The following is a 15,325-nucleotide window of genomic DNA, read 5'->3' on the forward strand; positions in this document are numbered from 1 at the left end:
GGCAGCAGCACGTAGTGCTGCAGGTCAAGAGGCATTTTAATTCTTCCTTCTCTGAAGCAGAGGACACGGCATCGACGCTTCCTTTCGCTTCACTGTTTCCTACTGATTTCAAGAGCTCTTGGGATGGGCTACTAGTAGCTGTAGCAGATATATTGAACACTAGTAATCCCATGCTGACCAGTTTACTAATTATACAAGCTTGTATACTTGTAGTGAAGTGTATAGCTTGATACTAGTAGTGAAGTAGAAGAACAGTCAATTAAAAGACTAAAGCAATTATGCGTCCGATTTTGCAGGAAATCTTGGTGGGGGGAAAAAGCCCTGGAAGAGCAAACCGCTCTTCGAGTTCACATTTTTTGTGCAGAGAAGCAACCGCCAGTTATACAAAGGGAAGGTTAAAAGACACGATTTTGACAGCGGAGTTGCTGGAGCAGCCTCAACCAGCGGGGACCGGTGACTCGGGAACAGCAGAGCCACCAGGCAAAACCTGCCCCACGGTGTTTACATAGCACACAGGTATGTGAGTATATATGAGTTCATTCCCTAGTTTCATAACCAACAGACAGTGCCTTTTTAGGATGAGATAGAATAATAAAAAAATAAATCTCTTGCTTATGGAGCAGGAAGTTATTTGGACTTGCAAAATCACCCTTAAGGGAAGAGGCCACAGTGATGCCACCACCAGCAGCGGGAGCGGTTCAGCACTTCACCTGCACAAACAGGAGCAGTTTCCTATTGCAGATCTCCAGGCGCTTCCGTGAGACTTCTGATTTTCGTAGCTGGCCGTCAGCCAGGGACAACTGTCTTTTCAGTTCCAGGATGTCCTCCTGAGACGGGGACAGGGCAAAAAGAGAAAGGTGATGATGACTCGCCAACCTTGGTTTTTGGAAACACCAACTTATAATATTGGCTACAAACAGAAAACCACCGTCCTTTTGGAATGGACAGTGGAAATTATACAGAGACTTGGCCTTGTGGTCATGTACAACAAATGATGTATGTGCTACGTTCATTGTCTCCTTTATAAACAGAAGGAGGGGAACCAACAGAAAAAGAGTCAGGAGGGTTGTGGTTTTTTTCCCAGGCTGAGGGCTTGCATTACCTCTATGTCAGAGACGTGTTTTGCTTTCTTCCCCGCCAACTGCATCTTCAGTTCTGCAATTTCAGCTTCCAGCAAGTGGATCACTTCCTCGTAGTCCTGCTCTGCGCTGTGAGCCTGTCTCTGCACGACCTCCGCCATCTGCAGCTTGCTGTGCAGCGTCCGGTTCTCAGAGAGGAAGCCCAGGGCTTTCTGGAAACAGTGAGAAGTTCTGGTCAATCCCCCTCAGCCACCAACCACCAAAACCACCCCAAGGCCCCCAGCAATCTTTGCTCTAACCTGGTTCAGTCTCTGAAGCTCATCTTCCATTGACTTCTTGCTGTTCTCCACCTCTTTCAGGAGAGACTAGGGAAAATATTGTCACTGGATTAGAAACAAAAAACAATACAACATTCTCTAGAAGATACCCAGGTCTTGTAGCCCCTACCCACAGGAATAATACTTTACAGAAGCAGTTGTGCACACTCTCCCCCACCACAGTGCTTTTTGGGCTGCGACCTGCATGCCTGCAGTAATCCACCTGGACACTGCCATGGTGCTAACAGCCACGCTCGAGATCTGCAGTGCGGTCAGGATGGGAGGAGAGGCGATGCTCCTGTTATTCATAGACTTGACTTATGTGTGAGACCATTTTTGTATTTTTAACTATATTTAGGCACTGCTAAAAAGGGACTGCATACTTTCATGACAAATAAGTTTTCATTTGAGGTTGAGAGTGAGGAGGAGGCAATTGTGGAGAGCAGAGGGTGAGAGTTGCCTTTATAACAAGGAATCATAGAATGGTTTACGTTGGAAGGGACCTTAAAGAACATCCAGTGCCACCCCCTGCCCTGGGCAGGGACACCTCCCACCACACCAGGTTGCTCCAAGCCCCCTCCAACCTGCCCTTGAACACCTCCAGGGATGGGGCAGCCACAGCTTCTCTGGGCAACCTGGGACAGGGGCTCACCCACCCACACAGCAAACAATTTCTTCTCAATATCTCATCTCAATCTCCCCTCTTTCAGTTTAGAGCCATTACCCCTTGTCTTATCACAACAGATCCTACTACAAAGTTTGTCCCCATCTTTCTTATAAGCCCCCTTTAAGTACTGAAAGGCTGCTATAAGGTCTCCCCGGAGCCTTCTCTTCTCCAGGCTGAACCCCCCAGCTCTCTCAGCCTGTCCTCACAGCAGAGGGGCTCCAGCCCTCCCAGCATCTCCGGGGCCTCCTCTGGCCCCGCTCCAACAGCTCCGTGTCCTTCTGCTGTTGGTGCCCCGGGGCTGGAGGCAGCACTGCAGGGGGGTCTCACAGAGCGGAGCAGAGGGACAGAATCCCCCCCCTCGCCCTGCTGCCCACGCTGCTGGGGATGCAGCCCAGGCTGCGGGGGGGTTCTGGGCTGCCAGCGCACATCGCCAGCTCGTGTTGAGCTTCTCATCCACCAGCACCCCCAAGTCCTTCTCCTCAGGGCTGCCTTCCATCCATTAATTGGAACACGCAGAATCCAAACTGTTGACTTCTTTAGAGGGACTGGCTACACCATTACCCTCGCCTATGACTACAGTGAGCTACAGCAGAAGGCACCAGCCAAGAAATCTGCCCAGACAAGATGCTCCACCTTTAGCCGTCGGACTTCTTGCCGCAGAACCACCATTTCCAGCTGCAGCTGCTCCAGCTCCTCACTGCCATTACAGCTGAGAGAGTCGAAGGTCTGCAAGGCAGAGGGACAGACAGCATCACGCACCGCTCATGCTTTACCAAAAGCATGGGGCTATAACGGCAGGGATATTATTTTCCAAAACCAGAATAACGATGAATCAAAATCACTTTGAAAAGGAGTCCGCATTTTTATGCGACAGATCAAAAGGCACGTTAAATAATTCAACTGCAGGTTTTTTTTATTTCCATCCCACAGGATTGGGATCTGTGGGATCTCTGCTCCCTGACATAGCTGGCATAGCCGTGCTACAGTGATTTTTCATTTTTGAAGCAGGTAAAATTAGTTTGAATATATTAATTATGGTCAATTTTCCTTCTGCATCACTGTCAGGCCACTTCCTTCTTATCATCCCATAGATACTGTTATTTCCTTATTGAAAATGAGAAGTCTGAGGTCTTTTATATAATTTCCTATAATCGAAATGATTAATGCATAGTTCTGACTTTTCTTTATAATTGTAGAACAACCAGAAAATGGTAATTTAGCTTTTCCCATCTCAGAATTTCACAGATTTCACGTAGAAAATCCATGGATTCAATGTAAAAGAGCATTGGACTGACCGGCGAGTGAAAAGCCGACGTATCCAGCAAACTGGCCACTTCGTGCTGCGTGAAGAGCACGGAGCTGGAATCCAGACCAGCCTCCTGCAGCTCCTCCTGCATCACATCCCTGAGTGCTTGGAGAAGATCTGTGAGAAAGAATTAGTTTTTACCGGGCTAAAAGAGGAAACTGCCGTGCATAAGGAGAAAGTGCCACCGACTTTGGCGACATCCACTGACTGCCAAGCAGAGCGGGTTTAGAAATGCCAGACAGCCTTCTCTAACACTCCTGGGTTTTTCAGCAATCCCATCAAGCTTAAATAAGTCATTGACAACCTTTCCCAGACTCTAGTTTCTTATCCAATTGAAAAAAATTAAACTTGTAGAAAACAAAAAAACCCGAGATATTTTCACAGCAGAGTTTTCCCAGTTGTGGTTCTCAGAGTTTTAAAATTTTAAGCCAAACCCACATTTCTCTGACAAAAGGCACCTGCCTGTCTGCTGGCATTTCTCATGTGGCTGATTTAAACAAGGAACAACTCAATGACGTCAGCACTTAGAAAAGGAGTTAAATTAACAAACCTGAAAAATCCAGGTTTGTTTTGCTTTTGGATATTGGGGAAAGCACAGTGTGAGGGGCCACGTGGGACAGACAGGAGCCGGTGCAGGGGAGGGGAGGCAGCACCGGGTCCCACCCCCCCAAGTCCTCACCTGGGGCTGCAGCAGGAACTGGAGCCTTTACCACAAGAACAGCATCTTTGGTGCCAGCACATTTGCCAAATACCCCTAATCATCCTTATTTCTGTTGCCACAAACTACAAAGCCGGTCACCCTTAGGAGAGGCGCATGGTTCTGTATCCCATCGCTCACTCTGCACAAAAACATCCCTCCAAGAGGTGTCGTGCTTTGCAAGCCTGTTCTGTCTGGTAGGGACATTGCTGCTGGTGGGGACATTGCCGATGGCTTTGAATTTGGGGGAAAAAAACCTCTGGAGAGCAGACCCTGTGGGCCAGATATACCCTGTCAGGTCGCAGAAAGCAGAGCAGGCTTTTATTTTCTGTGTGTCCTCTGGCCAGCTCTTTCTTGGCAAGCTGGGGGTGAAGGAAAGTTAGCCCTCGCAGCAACTTTCTTGTATTTTCATTTTACGTATGCTTCTACCATACGTAATTGTATTTGTGACTTTTCTTAGCTGTTTTGAGGCTACATCAATACCCAGGCAGATGTCTTACCTGCCACCTTTCAGTAGATGCCTCCCTCCTTTCCTAGCCTTCAGCAAAGCTATGCAAAAATGAAAGAGCCTATCATGTGCAGAGATGCCTGCTCACCTCCATAGGCCACCGTCCCCTGCGAGTCTGTGGTCAAGCTTTGCCGTAACTGCCTCTTCTTCTCATCAGTCACATCCAGACCAAGATACTGCAGAACCTTGAGCAGAAACAATGAGCCTTTAAAAAGAAAAATACTGGAAAAGCAACTCTTTGAAGTAGGCGCTGGGAAGACAGTTGGTGCTGGGTTTCTCCTGGAAGGGGCTCTCCAGGCAGCATCTCCCACAGGAGCAGGCTTGGGCTGGATTTCTAGTCTTTCCTTTCCTACACGCGTACAGAAATGCCTGTTCCTGAAGTCAGGGACATGTTCACATCCTGCCGAGAACATTTTATACAGACTGCAAACAGATTTGCAGCTATGACAAACTGTCAGGAGCTTTATGAAAAGCCGGTGGAGCTGAAGCAAGGCCCAGCTGCCAAGAGCTCAGCATCTCCTCTTTCTTTTACTGCCCAGGAATTGTGTTTGGAACCGAGATGTTAAAAGCTGTTCACGGAGTATTTCCCATGGCAACAGGAGACATTCAAACATTTTGCTTCTTCATTGCACCTTTTGCTCTCTCATTATGCCTGGTGCCCTGTCTTCTACTGATATTTATCAATTCAACCCCAGGGCACCACGCAAAAGCAGATAAACCTGTGCAAACCCCACTCTGCTGCTGGCGGCAGCAAGTGAGAGCTTTTAAAAGACAAAGTCAAACTCAGCAGACTCTGGGAAAGAGCCTGAGTTAACCACTTGCCTGTCCCAGGCTGCACCCGTGGCTTCTGCTCATGCATCTACAGCACCTCCCGCATGGTCCTCTGGAAAAAGAGCTGGAGATGAGTCCTTGCTCACATTTCCATCACCTGCAAGCACCCATGGGACCTTGTCCGCTCTCTTGTCCTGCCTAGGAGGCCCGTTTGGGTCCCACCTCCTGCTCCTCTGCCCACCACCCCTGCGCAAGGCGGTGCTTCAGGCTCCTGGGCTTTGGGGTGCTGATGGTGGCACCTGGCGTGGGCCACCCCAAAACCTTATCAGGTTGTGCCGGTTGGTCTGCATGTCATGCCCCTGGCACCATGGCAGCCACCTGCTCATAATGCTGGTTTTTAAAAGGGGAAACCAAGCGTCCCCGCTCCTCCCACCAAAGAGGAGCTGCTTTTATAGCCATGACGAGCAGAGGTCGCTGCAAAAAAGCAATCCTAAATCCCGCTTTAGGAGAATTATGCAGGCTTAGAAGAAAAGTTCCTGCTTGCGTGCTGCCCTCCTGGGAGGCGAGAGCAGCCAAAGGGCGAGCGCTGGATCTGCCGTCGGGTGGCAGCAGATGCTCATTGCATCAGGTTTTCCTTGGAGTCCCCTGGCCCTGCAGAAGCGGCTGCCTTCCCACGCTCTTCTCCCCAAATCCAACAGTACCCAAGAGTGTAAAATACACCCCAAAACCATGTATGGCCCCCCAAGGGCACTCTGCCCTTCACCGGGGTCTCGGTGAGCAAATGGGCAGCTCCACTCCCTGCCCTTTGATGGTGCCCATGGAATATAGTTTCCATAAAATGATGAAAAGTGCAGCAGTTCTGGCTGGATCCTCGGTGACGTATCTCAAATTTCAGCCTTCCCTCACCCACACCAGCCTGCCCCAGGTCACCCCAGCAGCGACAGCAGCACCAGAAGGTTTGGAGGGCAACTGCCTGCACCTACAGCCCTGAGTCAAAGGCATTACGTCCGAGGGAGACGTAACTGCCAGGAGGAGACTTCTGGAGCTCCCCGAAGCATTGAGAACTAGCCAAGATGAGCCAAGGTGTGTTTCAATGCCCCTTCGGACACAATTGGGATGTTTCACTACATCTCCTCTCCCTTTTTAACTTCAGAGGCTGGACCCAACCTCCATCAAACTCGAATGAAGAGTTGAGACCCATTTTTTATTCCAGACTCCTGGTAATAAATAAAGTTTGGTGGCTGTCGCTTGTGCCTCTGTCTCAAAAATCAGATTAATTCATTGTAGCAGGTGAGCAGTGTGAGGCTAATCAGGAAAGCGATGTTCTGAGCACCGCGGCTGGCTCTGCACTCCACATCCCCTGTGCTATTGCTGTTCCCAGCACAGCCCAGTCAGCCTCCTGGAGAGGTGAAGGGGAGTTAGGCTGGCTGTTCGGCAGAGGATGGTGTCTGTGTCGATTAGAGCATTTATTCTCTGCAAATGCTTAATTCTGTGCGAACAGGAAAGCTGATTCTCTTAGACTATATCTATTCCGGTGTGCATTTTTTAGTCTCTCCAAAAAACAAGTGACACAGTGACCAGCGTGCTAGTACCTGGCCCAAGTACTCTATGCCCAAGTGCAGGAATCAGAGCTGAAAGGTCTTGACCAGTTCTTTCACAGAAAAGCAGTACAAGGAGACCATTCACGTAAGCTTGTTTTGTTTGCCAATAATGTGGCAGCTGAAAGAAAGGAGATATCACGCCAGCGGAATATTTTCTGCATAGTGCACCTTGGGAGAGGATCGAGAGGAGACCGGCTCTGGGGAGAGAGACCCGTTCCACTTACCAGTTCCAGTTTCCCATCCTTGAGCCGGACATGGGGATCCAGCGCTACTTTTGGTTTGGTGCCTGAAGCTGCTTTGTGATTAGACGCCGAAGCAGGTGCTGAAAAGCCAAAAGTAAATGTTAATGGAAGAGCACTTGGGTAGGGGAAAGAGGTGCCCGCAAAGCAAAATTCAGAACTCTCGTTGCATGAAATGCCAAAAATCAAACACCTGGATTTACTAAATCCAGTTCTGGAAGTCTGAACTAGGCCACCATTGAAAAGATTGGATACTGGGGCAAACCCTTACTGAAACTGGGCTTCTGCATGACTTAAAATGGGATGTTTCATCCAAGGACCTAGGGCTGCAAAAACAGCACTTTGGAAATTTCCAATCACAAATTTTTGTGGAGTCTTGGGGTCTGTAGTTATGGTGATCTGTGAAAAAAATAAAAGTCTGCCTGGCTCTTGTCTTCTCTAATTAAGCAAAACAATGCACCCTTGGCTTTCACAACACCCCCGGAAAAAGGAATCAACGGATTAAAAACGATGTGGAAAAACACTGGTGCAAGACTTTTTCCCCCCCCAAGGCTGCAAAACCTTGAACCCTTTTCCCTCAGTTGGGCAGGCAGGTTTTTTGGGTGGAAGGAGCCCCATGCATTGCGAGGCGGACACAGAGGGAGACAGAAGCAGAAACGGCAGCTGCTTTGCTGGTGCAAAGCTGTCATGGGATCAGAAGAACCAGCTGCTGACAGCTGGCTCCTCATTACAGACACTGCCTTCGCAGCTGAAACAGGACGTGGTGGAGCACGAGCCCTGCTGCCATGTCCTGCCCCTTGTGCCTCTCCAACCTGGAGGGAATCCCACCTTTTCCATTACAATTAACCCTTGTCCATAAGAACCATGGAATCATGGAATGGCTTAGGTTGGAAGGGACCTTAAAGACCACCCAGTGCCACCCCTTCCCCTGGGCAGGGACACCTCCCACCACACCAGGTTGCTCCGAGCCCCCTCCAACCTGCCCTTGAACACCTCCAGGGATGGGGCAGCCACAGCTTCTCTGGGCAACCTGGGACAGGGCCTCACCACCCTTAACAGCAAAGAATTTCTTCCCAATATCTCACCTAAATCTCCCCTCTTCCAGTTTGAAGCCATTCCCCCTCATCCCACGGCTCCCCCTCCCTGATCCGGAGTCCCTCCCCAGCTTTCCTGGAGCCCCTTTAGGGACTGGAAGGGGCTCCAAGGTCTCCCTGGAGCCTTCTCTTCTCCAGGCTGAACCCCCCCAGCTCTCTCAGCCTGTCATGAAACTGTGACATTCCCTGGGCAAAAGGCTGCAGAAGGTGTTACCCACTCAGGAGCTCCCCTGCCAGACCCCAGAGAGGTGCCGGGCTGCTGCCTGCCTGCCCAGCTGCCTGCCCCTGCCCACTCTCAAGCCATCAGTCCGGCTCAGTGACAAAGTTCTCCCTCGCACCGGTGGCACAGGGTTTGCCCCAGGAGTAATTTCTTTTGCCAGCCTGGGATCTGATTAACATCCCGGGAAGCTCCGTCTTGCCGAGTAACACCTCTTCTCCTGAACCTCTTGAGCACTTCTCTCTGCATCCTCCTCAACTGTCAGGGCAGAGACCAGGCGCAAGGAGAAGGCAGCGAGAAGCAGCGGAGGTGCTGCACAAGCATAATCCTCCTAATCCACGCATTCATCCGCTCTGCTAACGCCAGCAGCTGGGGAGCAGCAAGAGGCAATAAATGGGTTTGCCGGATCGGACACCAACACTTTACTTTCCAAGTTCAAGGGCAGAGCTGTTACCCTTTGACGCATGGCTAATCAGGATTAGCTCCCCGTGGCTTTGCTGTCGGCTCCGGACATGGAGATATCTGGGGCATCCATCAGGCACCCGCAGAGGGGCAGTCACCGGCCCAGGCTCCAAGTCTGGACGCTACTCTTTCAAAGTCAAAGTCAGTTGTCTGTTTTCATGGATAACAACACTGACACAAAACCCTCCTCAGCATTTCACACAGAGAAACCCCACATGTAATGAGATCCCCTGGCTAAGTCAAGAAGTGATTAGGTCATTGCTATTTGCCGGATTGCCAACACGACCCAGGGCTTTGCTCCCCGTCACCAGGAGCTCTGGCTGTCGCTGGTGGACACCTAAGAGCCTACCTGAAATCAAGGCTGCAGGAACTGTGGCCAGCAGATCGAGAGAGGGGATTGTCCCCCTCTGCTCTGCTCTGGTGAGACCCCACCTGGAGTACTGTGTCCAGCTCTGGAGCCCTCAGCACAAGAACGACATGGACCTGTTGGAGTGGGGCCAGGGGAGGCCACGAGGATGATCCAAGGGCTGGAGCCCCTCTGCAGTGAGGACAGGCTGAGAGAGCTGGGGTTGTTCAGCCTGGAGAAGAGAAGGCTCCGGGGAGACCTTCGGACCCCTTCCAGTCCCTGAAGGGGGCCTACAGGAAAGCTGGGGAGGGGCTGTTTGCAAGGGCATGGAGCGATAGGACGAGGGGCAATGGTTTTAAACTAGAGCAGGGCAGGTTCAGATGAGACATTAGGAAGAAATTATTTACAATGAGGGTGGTGAGACACTGGAACAGGTTGCCCAGAGAGGTGGTGGAGGCTCCATCTCTGGAGACGTTGAAGGCCAGCTTGATGAGGCTCTGAGCGACCTGATCTCGTTGAAGATGTCCCTGCTCACTGCAGGGGGGTTGGACTGGATGGCCTTTAAGGGTCCCTTCCAACCCAACACATTCTATGAGTCTATGATGCTGGGGGCAGGGAGGACAGCCCAAGGGCTGTCCCTGTCCCAGGGTCTCTGCAGAGCATGGAAGGTGAAGGCTGAAGCCTGCTGAGCTTCCCAAGGTGAGACAGAGCATCCCTGGGAGCAGAGCGCTGGCGCATACCCAGCCCAGCACTGTTTGCTTTCTGTCTCTCCCACTAATCTCAGGTATAGACTAAACACAATTTACCCTGCAATGCTCACTCTCGGCCTTCCAGATGGAAATTACAGCACAGGGATTCACAAGCCGGGCCAGCGCCTCGGCAGCGCATGGGGAAGGAAAGGACGTCTGACTTGTGGCCGCGAGAATGACGGGCTTGCTAGGGACTCGCTAGGGAAAGCCCAGCTTTTCCTCTGGGCAGAAGTAACCTTTATATCATAGGGATCTTGCTGGAGGTCATCTCCCTGGATGTTGGATCATGGGAGTTATTCAGGATTCCTGCGATTCCTAAGGGACCTGTGAAGCTGCAGGGTGATTTGAGTACACCCCCTGTTGCTGCCATCCCATTGGATGAACAGAGTAGGTCTCTCCCCCAAAATTAATAGCTCAGTATGGGACTCAGAGCATGGAGAGAAAACACAGCGTGGAAAAGTAAGCCAAAAGTGAAGCTTGGCTTATACAGACATCCTTAATATCTGTATAATGCCCACGGTTGCCATGTACATTACAACTACCATTAATTGACTTTCTTATACCGTGTCTCCAAGGACCACCCATCCCTATCAGAAGGGAACGTTGCCTGCAATGGCACCTGCTGGATGCAAGTCTGACAGGTTCTTTGCGTGTGGCAAAGACACTGCTGCAAGTGAAACACAGGCTGAGAGTGGAAGAAGTCGCCTCCTGTGAATACTCCGAACGCCTTAGTGAAGAATTTTGCTACTATGGACAAACATGGACATAATTACTACCAGTTGAGTAAGCCAAGCTGCTACCTTCTCTCTCTCCTAGTGGGCTGAGTCTCGTTATCATACCATGAGATTCCACTACAGCAATATAAACACTGATCAAGATGAATTTCATCTTCCTCAGCACCGAGGAGCCAAGGCTGTGCTTGTCACCCACACAAAGAAAACAGTTTAGCAGGTCTCTTACCTGAGATGGTAAGCTCTGGTGGGCAAATGTCCGGTGACAAAGAAGGCACAGGAAAATTATTTTCATGTCTATTCTAGAAAAAGAAGACAAAACAGCACAGATAATCGCTAAGCAGCATCTGCTAGTGTAAATAAAGAGCAGAAGAGAGAGGAGTTCAAGAGAGAGCAACCCATCTGGCCCATAAAGAGCAAAGGCACCACATCCATCTCCTGTGCAGATGGGCCAAAAGAGACTCCAGGGGTTTCTCTGGCAGCACTTGGCACAGGCACGTGCCAGAGCCATATCAAAATCTCTGGGCACACACAGAAAAATGAGTTTGTCATTACCATAATTGAGAGCTGGGGATGAATTTAGCCTTGTACAGTTTCTCCATAGAGGTTCACCCTAAAGCACTGCATCCAGCCCAGCAGTGAGGTCCTGATCCTGCAGCCAGTTGTGTTACTTACCCCAAACACATGATTATCACAACAAGCATGACGGGAAGCTGAGACCAGCGCCCAGGTCTTTCTTAAGTGCCCGGTCACAGATGAAAGCACAAGTAGGAGGGAGAAATAGAGTCACAGGGTAGATATGCTGAGCACCACTGAGACAGTGATTCCACAGCGGGGAGCTTAGATGCAGAGGATCGATGCTGAGGACATGTGGGCAGGTAGAAAGCCTGAGCATGCTTTCCCTAGCGTGGAAGCCCAGACCTCATTAAAGGTTCCATCTTTTAGCAGCAAAGTGAGGAAAGGAGCAATTTAATTCCAGCCAGCAGTGTAATTTCACATAGGTGCACAACGTGACACAAGAACACCTTCTGTTGGATGGTGAAAGATCTAACTATACTACTCAGCTCTATGTATATGGGCTGAGGCTGACTTTTATAAGCCTGTCTCCAGCCTGGTACACCCAAAGGCAACCTGTATGTGGCATTCTTGCAAGTCCACACCTTCACAGGGTCTGGAAAGAAAGATCTTTTGTGAATGATGCTTGTATGGAAGGAACCTCCAGCCAGCCTTTTCTAAAAGAAGTTTTCATGGAAGAGGGCAGAAGATACCCCCGGCATTGCACCAGCCTAGGAGAGGAGTGACAAACGCACAGAATCCAGCCATGGGCCAAAATTCTCATGAGGGTGGTGTGGTTAAAGTCTGTCTCACCACGTGCAGCTCGAGCGCTCGTCTCTGCAAACACAACATGGAGTTGGCTTCACAGGAAGAAGGAGCCTGGCTTATCATTAGGTTGGTGAAGAACAGAAACGGACTGCTTAGGAACGCTGTGGGTTCATCCTCATCAGAGGTCTTTAAGAACAAAGAGTTGTTCCTGCCTTTGGGTAGGAGACTAGATCAAACTGACTCCTGAGATCCCTTCCAGCCCTATGACTGGTACTGAATGAGATGCAGGTTGCTATCCGCAGAAGGGGTTTGTTTTTTTTTTTAAACCTGAGACTTCTGAAACAGGTCTGAATGTAGGCCCTGGAGATGAAGTTCCTCTCATTACCTCCACAGATCCTTCACTGTCTCAAACCCAAGGCAGAAGAAACAATATTTCAGATTTAAAATACCTGGCTATAAAGCAGGGCTACATACATCATCATTACAGACTTTCCATCTTCCAGAAGGACTACCCATGGAGTCCCTGAAGAAGAGTTTTCTGATCAAAGAAAGATCACAGGGCTGATGTCTGTGCTCTTAGATATGAACTTCAACCTACCTCTGGGGACCTCACATGCACCTTCAGTCTGCAGGAACTCAGACCGTTTCCCACAGCCTTCGGAGGTGGCGATGGGATGTTGTTATGAACTGACAGTCCAGGATGTAGCCGTCCCCTTCCAGGAATAAAGGCCACTTCTGTGTTTTCCTCATGTCTTTAACGAACAACAAATACAGAACATTTTATTAACAAATAATAAAAAAAAAAAGCACAACTTAAATTTGCAGAACTTCCATGACCGTGGTTCTTTCTCTGGGATAATGTCCCTTAAGCCCATGTAGCCTGCACCAGTGCAGCTGGATCTCCACCAGCTGGGTTGCTTGTTTGACCTTCAGTTCTGTTGCAGAACTCTGCTGGGCGGTGATAGGGGATATTCTTGAGGACCAGAACATTGGGAAGGTCTGCATTACACTTCAGGATGATCCACATGCACTCAAGACAACCTTATATGGTCACCTCTCAAGACCATCTTGAAGCATCATTTAAGACTAATAATCCTTATGCTTCTTGAAGCCAAACATTGGTACGACACGAAGGGTTTTTTGCCTAAAACTCAGCGGCACCGTGATGGTGACGGGAAATATGTTACATGCCTACCTGAATTTGGCTTTTGCAATTATTTTTCTGGCCTCTTCATGTGTGCTGCCCACCAAAGAATCTTTATTGATAGCAATTAGTTGGTCACCAGGTCGGAGCCGACCATCCTAAACAAAGAATGAGAAAGTCAGGGCATTGGGAAGGAATGTCCCTCTGCCCAAAGCCTTCTCCTGCAACACAAATCCTCATTAGTTCATGCAGTGCATTATTCATCTGTTCTTAGAAAAGCTGCTCTGCTTCAGAACAGCTACAGCTTCTAGGAGAGGTCCCCATTGCAAAGTCACTGAGGGTCTCCACACTGACTTACCTTGTAACAGTCACCATCTGGCAAAAGCTCTTGAACATAAATCATGGGGCCATCAGGCCTGTTAGATCCACCACTGATTGTCAGCCCTAAGCCGGAGGATTTTGCTATAGAAATGCTCTGGATTCCTGATTCAGTGGAGTAGCTGCAAGGGAGAGATGTTAGCAGGTGACTCAAGGTGATCTGGTTTATTTTCCCACGTTGCTGAACAAACTCTGCCTGGCTTTCCTTCCGTGCACGATCCTTCTAACTTCTCCCAACCTTTCCTGCCTCTGCATCTTTTCTTCCACCCAACCTTGGAAAGAAGAGGTGAGGACTCCAGTTTCTCAGCAGGCATTGTTCGGCATTGTTCAGATGACCGGTTTATATAATCCCAAATGCTGGGGCATGCTCATTTGCATTTAGAAAATAAAAAGAAAAGAAACTAAAGGTTTAACCAGAATATATTTGGCACTCTTGGTTTTTGTAGCCAAAAGCATACAAAGGATCGACGCGGTTATTGTTCGAATCCAGCAACTCTGGCCTAAATCACCAGACAGCAATTTGCAGATTGGTCAACTATTAAGCAGCCGTTAGCAAACATCCAAGTGAAGCTCAGGATACACAGCTGACTGCGTCTTAACCAAGGTTTGGACTCAAAACCTTGCAAGATGCCCTAAGAAATGAGCCCTTAAGCACCTTGATAGCAATACCCACCACACTGTGATTTGCTTCTGTGGCAGCGGTAGAGATGACTCGCCCAGTCACGGATGTACTGCAAATGGAGCCGTAACAAGGTTAGACCTTGTTAGAGGTCTACCCTCAATGAGCTGCCTGCTAGACAGGACCCAACAGGCCACCAAGACCAGGCCATGGCCGGTGGCTCCGTGCAGGGAGGGAGAGACAGCAATTGCCATAAGTGCTTGCGGGAGAAGAGATTTCGCTGGGCAGCATTGCGACAGGGAGGTTTTCGGGGAAGGATTTGGTGGGATGAAAGGGTCAGCAAGCCTTTTCCTCCTAGTGGGCTGGGCGCAGCTGGCTTTTCGCCTTTTCAGTTTATTTCCACAGCAGCCGCTTGCCAAATGGTCTGCAGTTTCTGGTCCTCCTTGTGTTATCTGATAACTTAAGACGCAATGACAGCGGTGCATCCTGTGCCTCACAGTGTCACCAGTGCATAACCGATGCCGTCGCAGCGATGCCATCCCCGGTGCTCAGACACCCTAGCGACAGAGCAGCGTGTGGCCAGCACCCCTCCAAACTGGCAGCAGACCCCCAGGAGGGCCAGCTGGCTACATGGTGGGGGAAGAGGGACTGCATTCATGCAGCATCTGTCTTAATCTTCTGAAAAAAAGATTGCTCTAAGGAATATTTTAGGAAAACTTGTTCAGAAAAGGTAGCATTAAAACCCTCTGTTCGAATCAAAATAACAGACACTCTCTGTGGCGAGACTGAATCGCATCTGGGTCCTGTTGCTCAGTGGGGCGGCAGGACCTCAGATGACACTGCAACAAGAGGTCACAGCCTGGGGACAACCTGCGGTGAGAGGAAAGGATGGGTGAGGGATGGCAGCCGTGTGCATGAAAAGACCCTGCTGCCCATGGCCCAAATTACATCTCTGCAGCCGGCCACCAAGGCTCTGCACAGTCCGGGATTTCAAATGAACTCTGCTCTCCCAGGAGGAGACCACTGGAGCCTGGCACCAGCATGGAGACAAGCAGAACATGGCACAACATAGCAGCG

At 49.8% G+C, this 15,325-nt stretch overlaps 1 protein-coding gene across 1 annotated transcript in view; it reads right to left on the minus strand.

Annotated features, from left to right (window-relative positions):
* Positions 1–15,325, minus strand: part of LOC128913764 (syntaxin-binding protein 4-like) — a 49,865-nt gene that overhangs the window by 4,012 nt on the left and 30,528 nt on the right. Inside the window, exons 8-18 of the mRNA XM_054211914.1 lie at positions 13,610–13,751; positions 13,303–13,409; positions 12,706–12,859; positions 11,014–11,086; positions 7,171–7,268; positions 4,663–4,759; positions 3,359–3,486; positions 2,697–2,789; positions 1,379–1,444; positions 1,103–1,291; positions 711–827 (exon numbers count right to left, since the gene is read on the minus strand). Of these exons, the coding sequence (XP_054067889.1) occupies positions 711–827; positions 1,103–1,291; positions 1,379–1,444; positions 2,697–2,789; positions 3,359–3,486; positions 4,663–4,759; positions 7,171–7,268; positions 11,014–11,086; positions 12,706–12,859; positions 13,303–13,409; positions 13,610–13,751 (1,264 nt within the window). The remainder of the gene's footprint in view (positions 1–710; positions 828–1,102; positions 1,292–1,378; positions 1,445–2,696; positions 2,790–3,358; positions 3,487–4,662; positions 4,760–7,170; positions 7,269–11,013; positions 11,087–12,705; positions 12,860–13,302; positions 13,410–13,609; positions 13,752–15,325) is intronic.

The sequence above is a fragment of the Rissa tridactyla genome, chromosome 8 (assembly GCF_028500815.1).
Source record: "Rissa tridactyla isolate bRisTri1 chromosome 8, bRisTri1.patW.cur.20221130, whole genome shotgun sequence".
Classification (NCBI taxonomy): domain Eukaryota; kingdom Metazoa; phylum Chordata; class Aves; order Charadriiformes; family Laridae; genus Rissa; species Rissa tridactyla.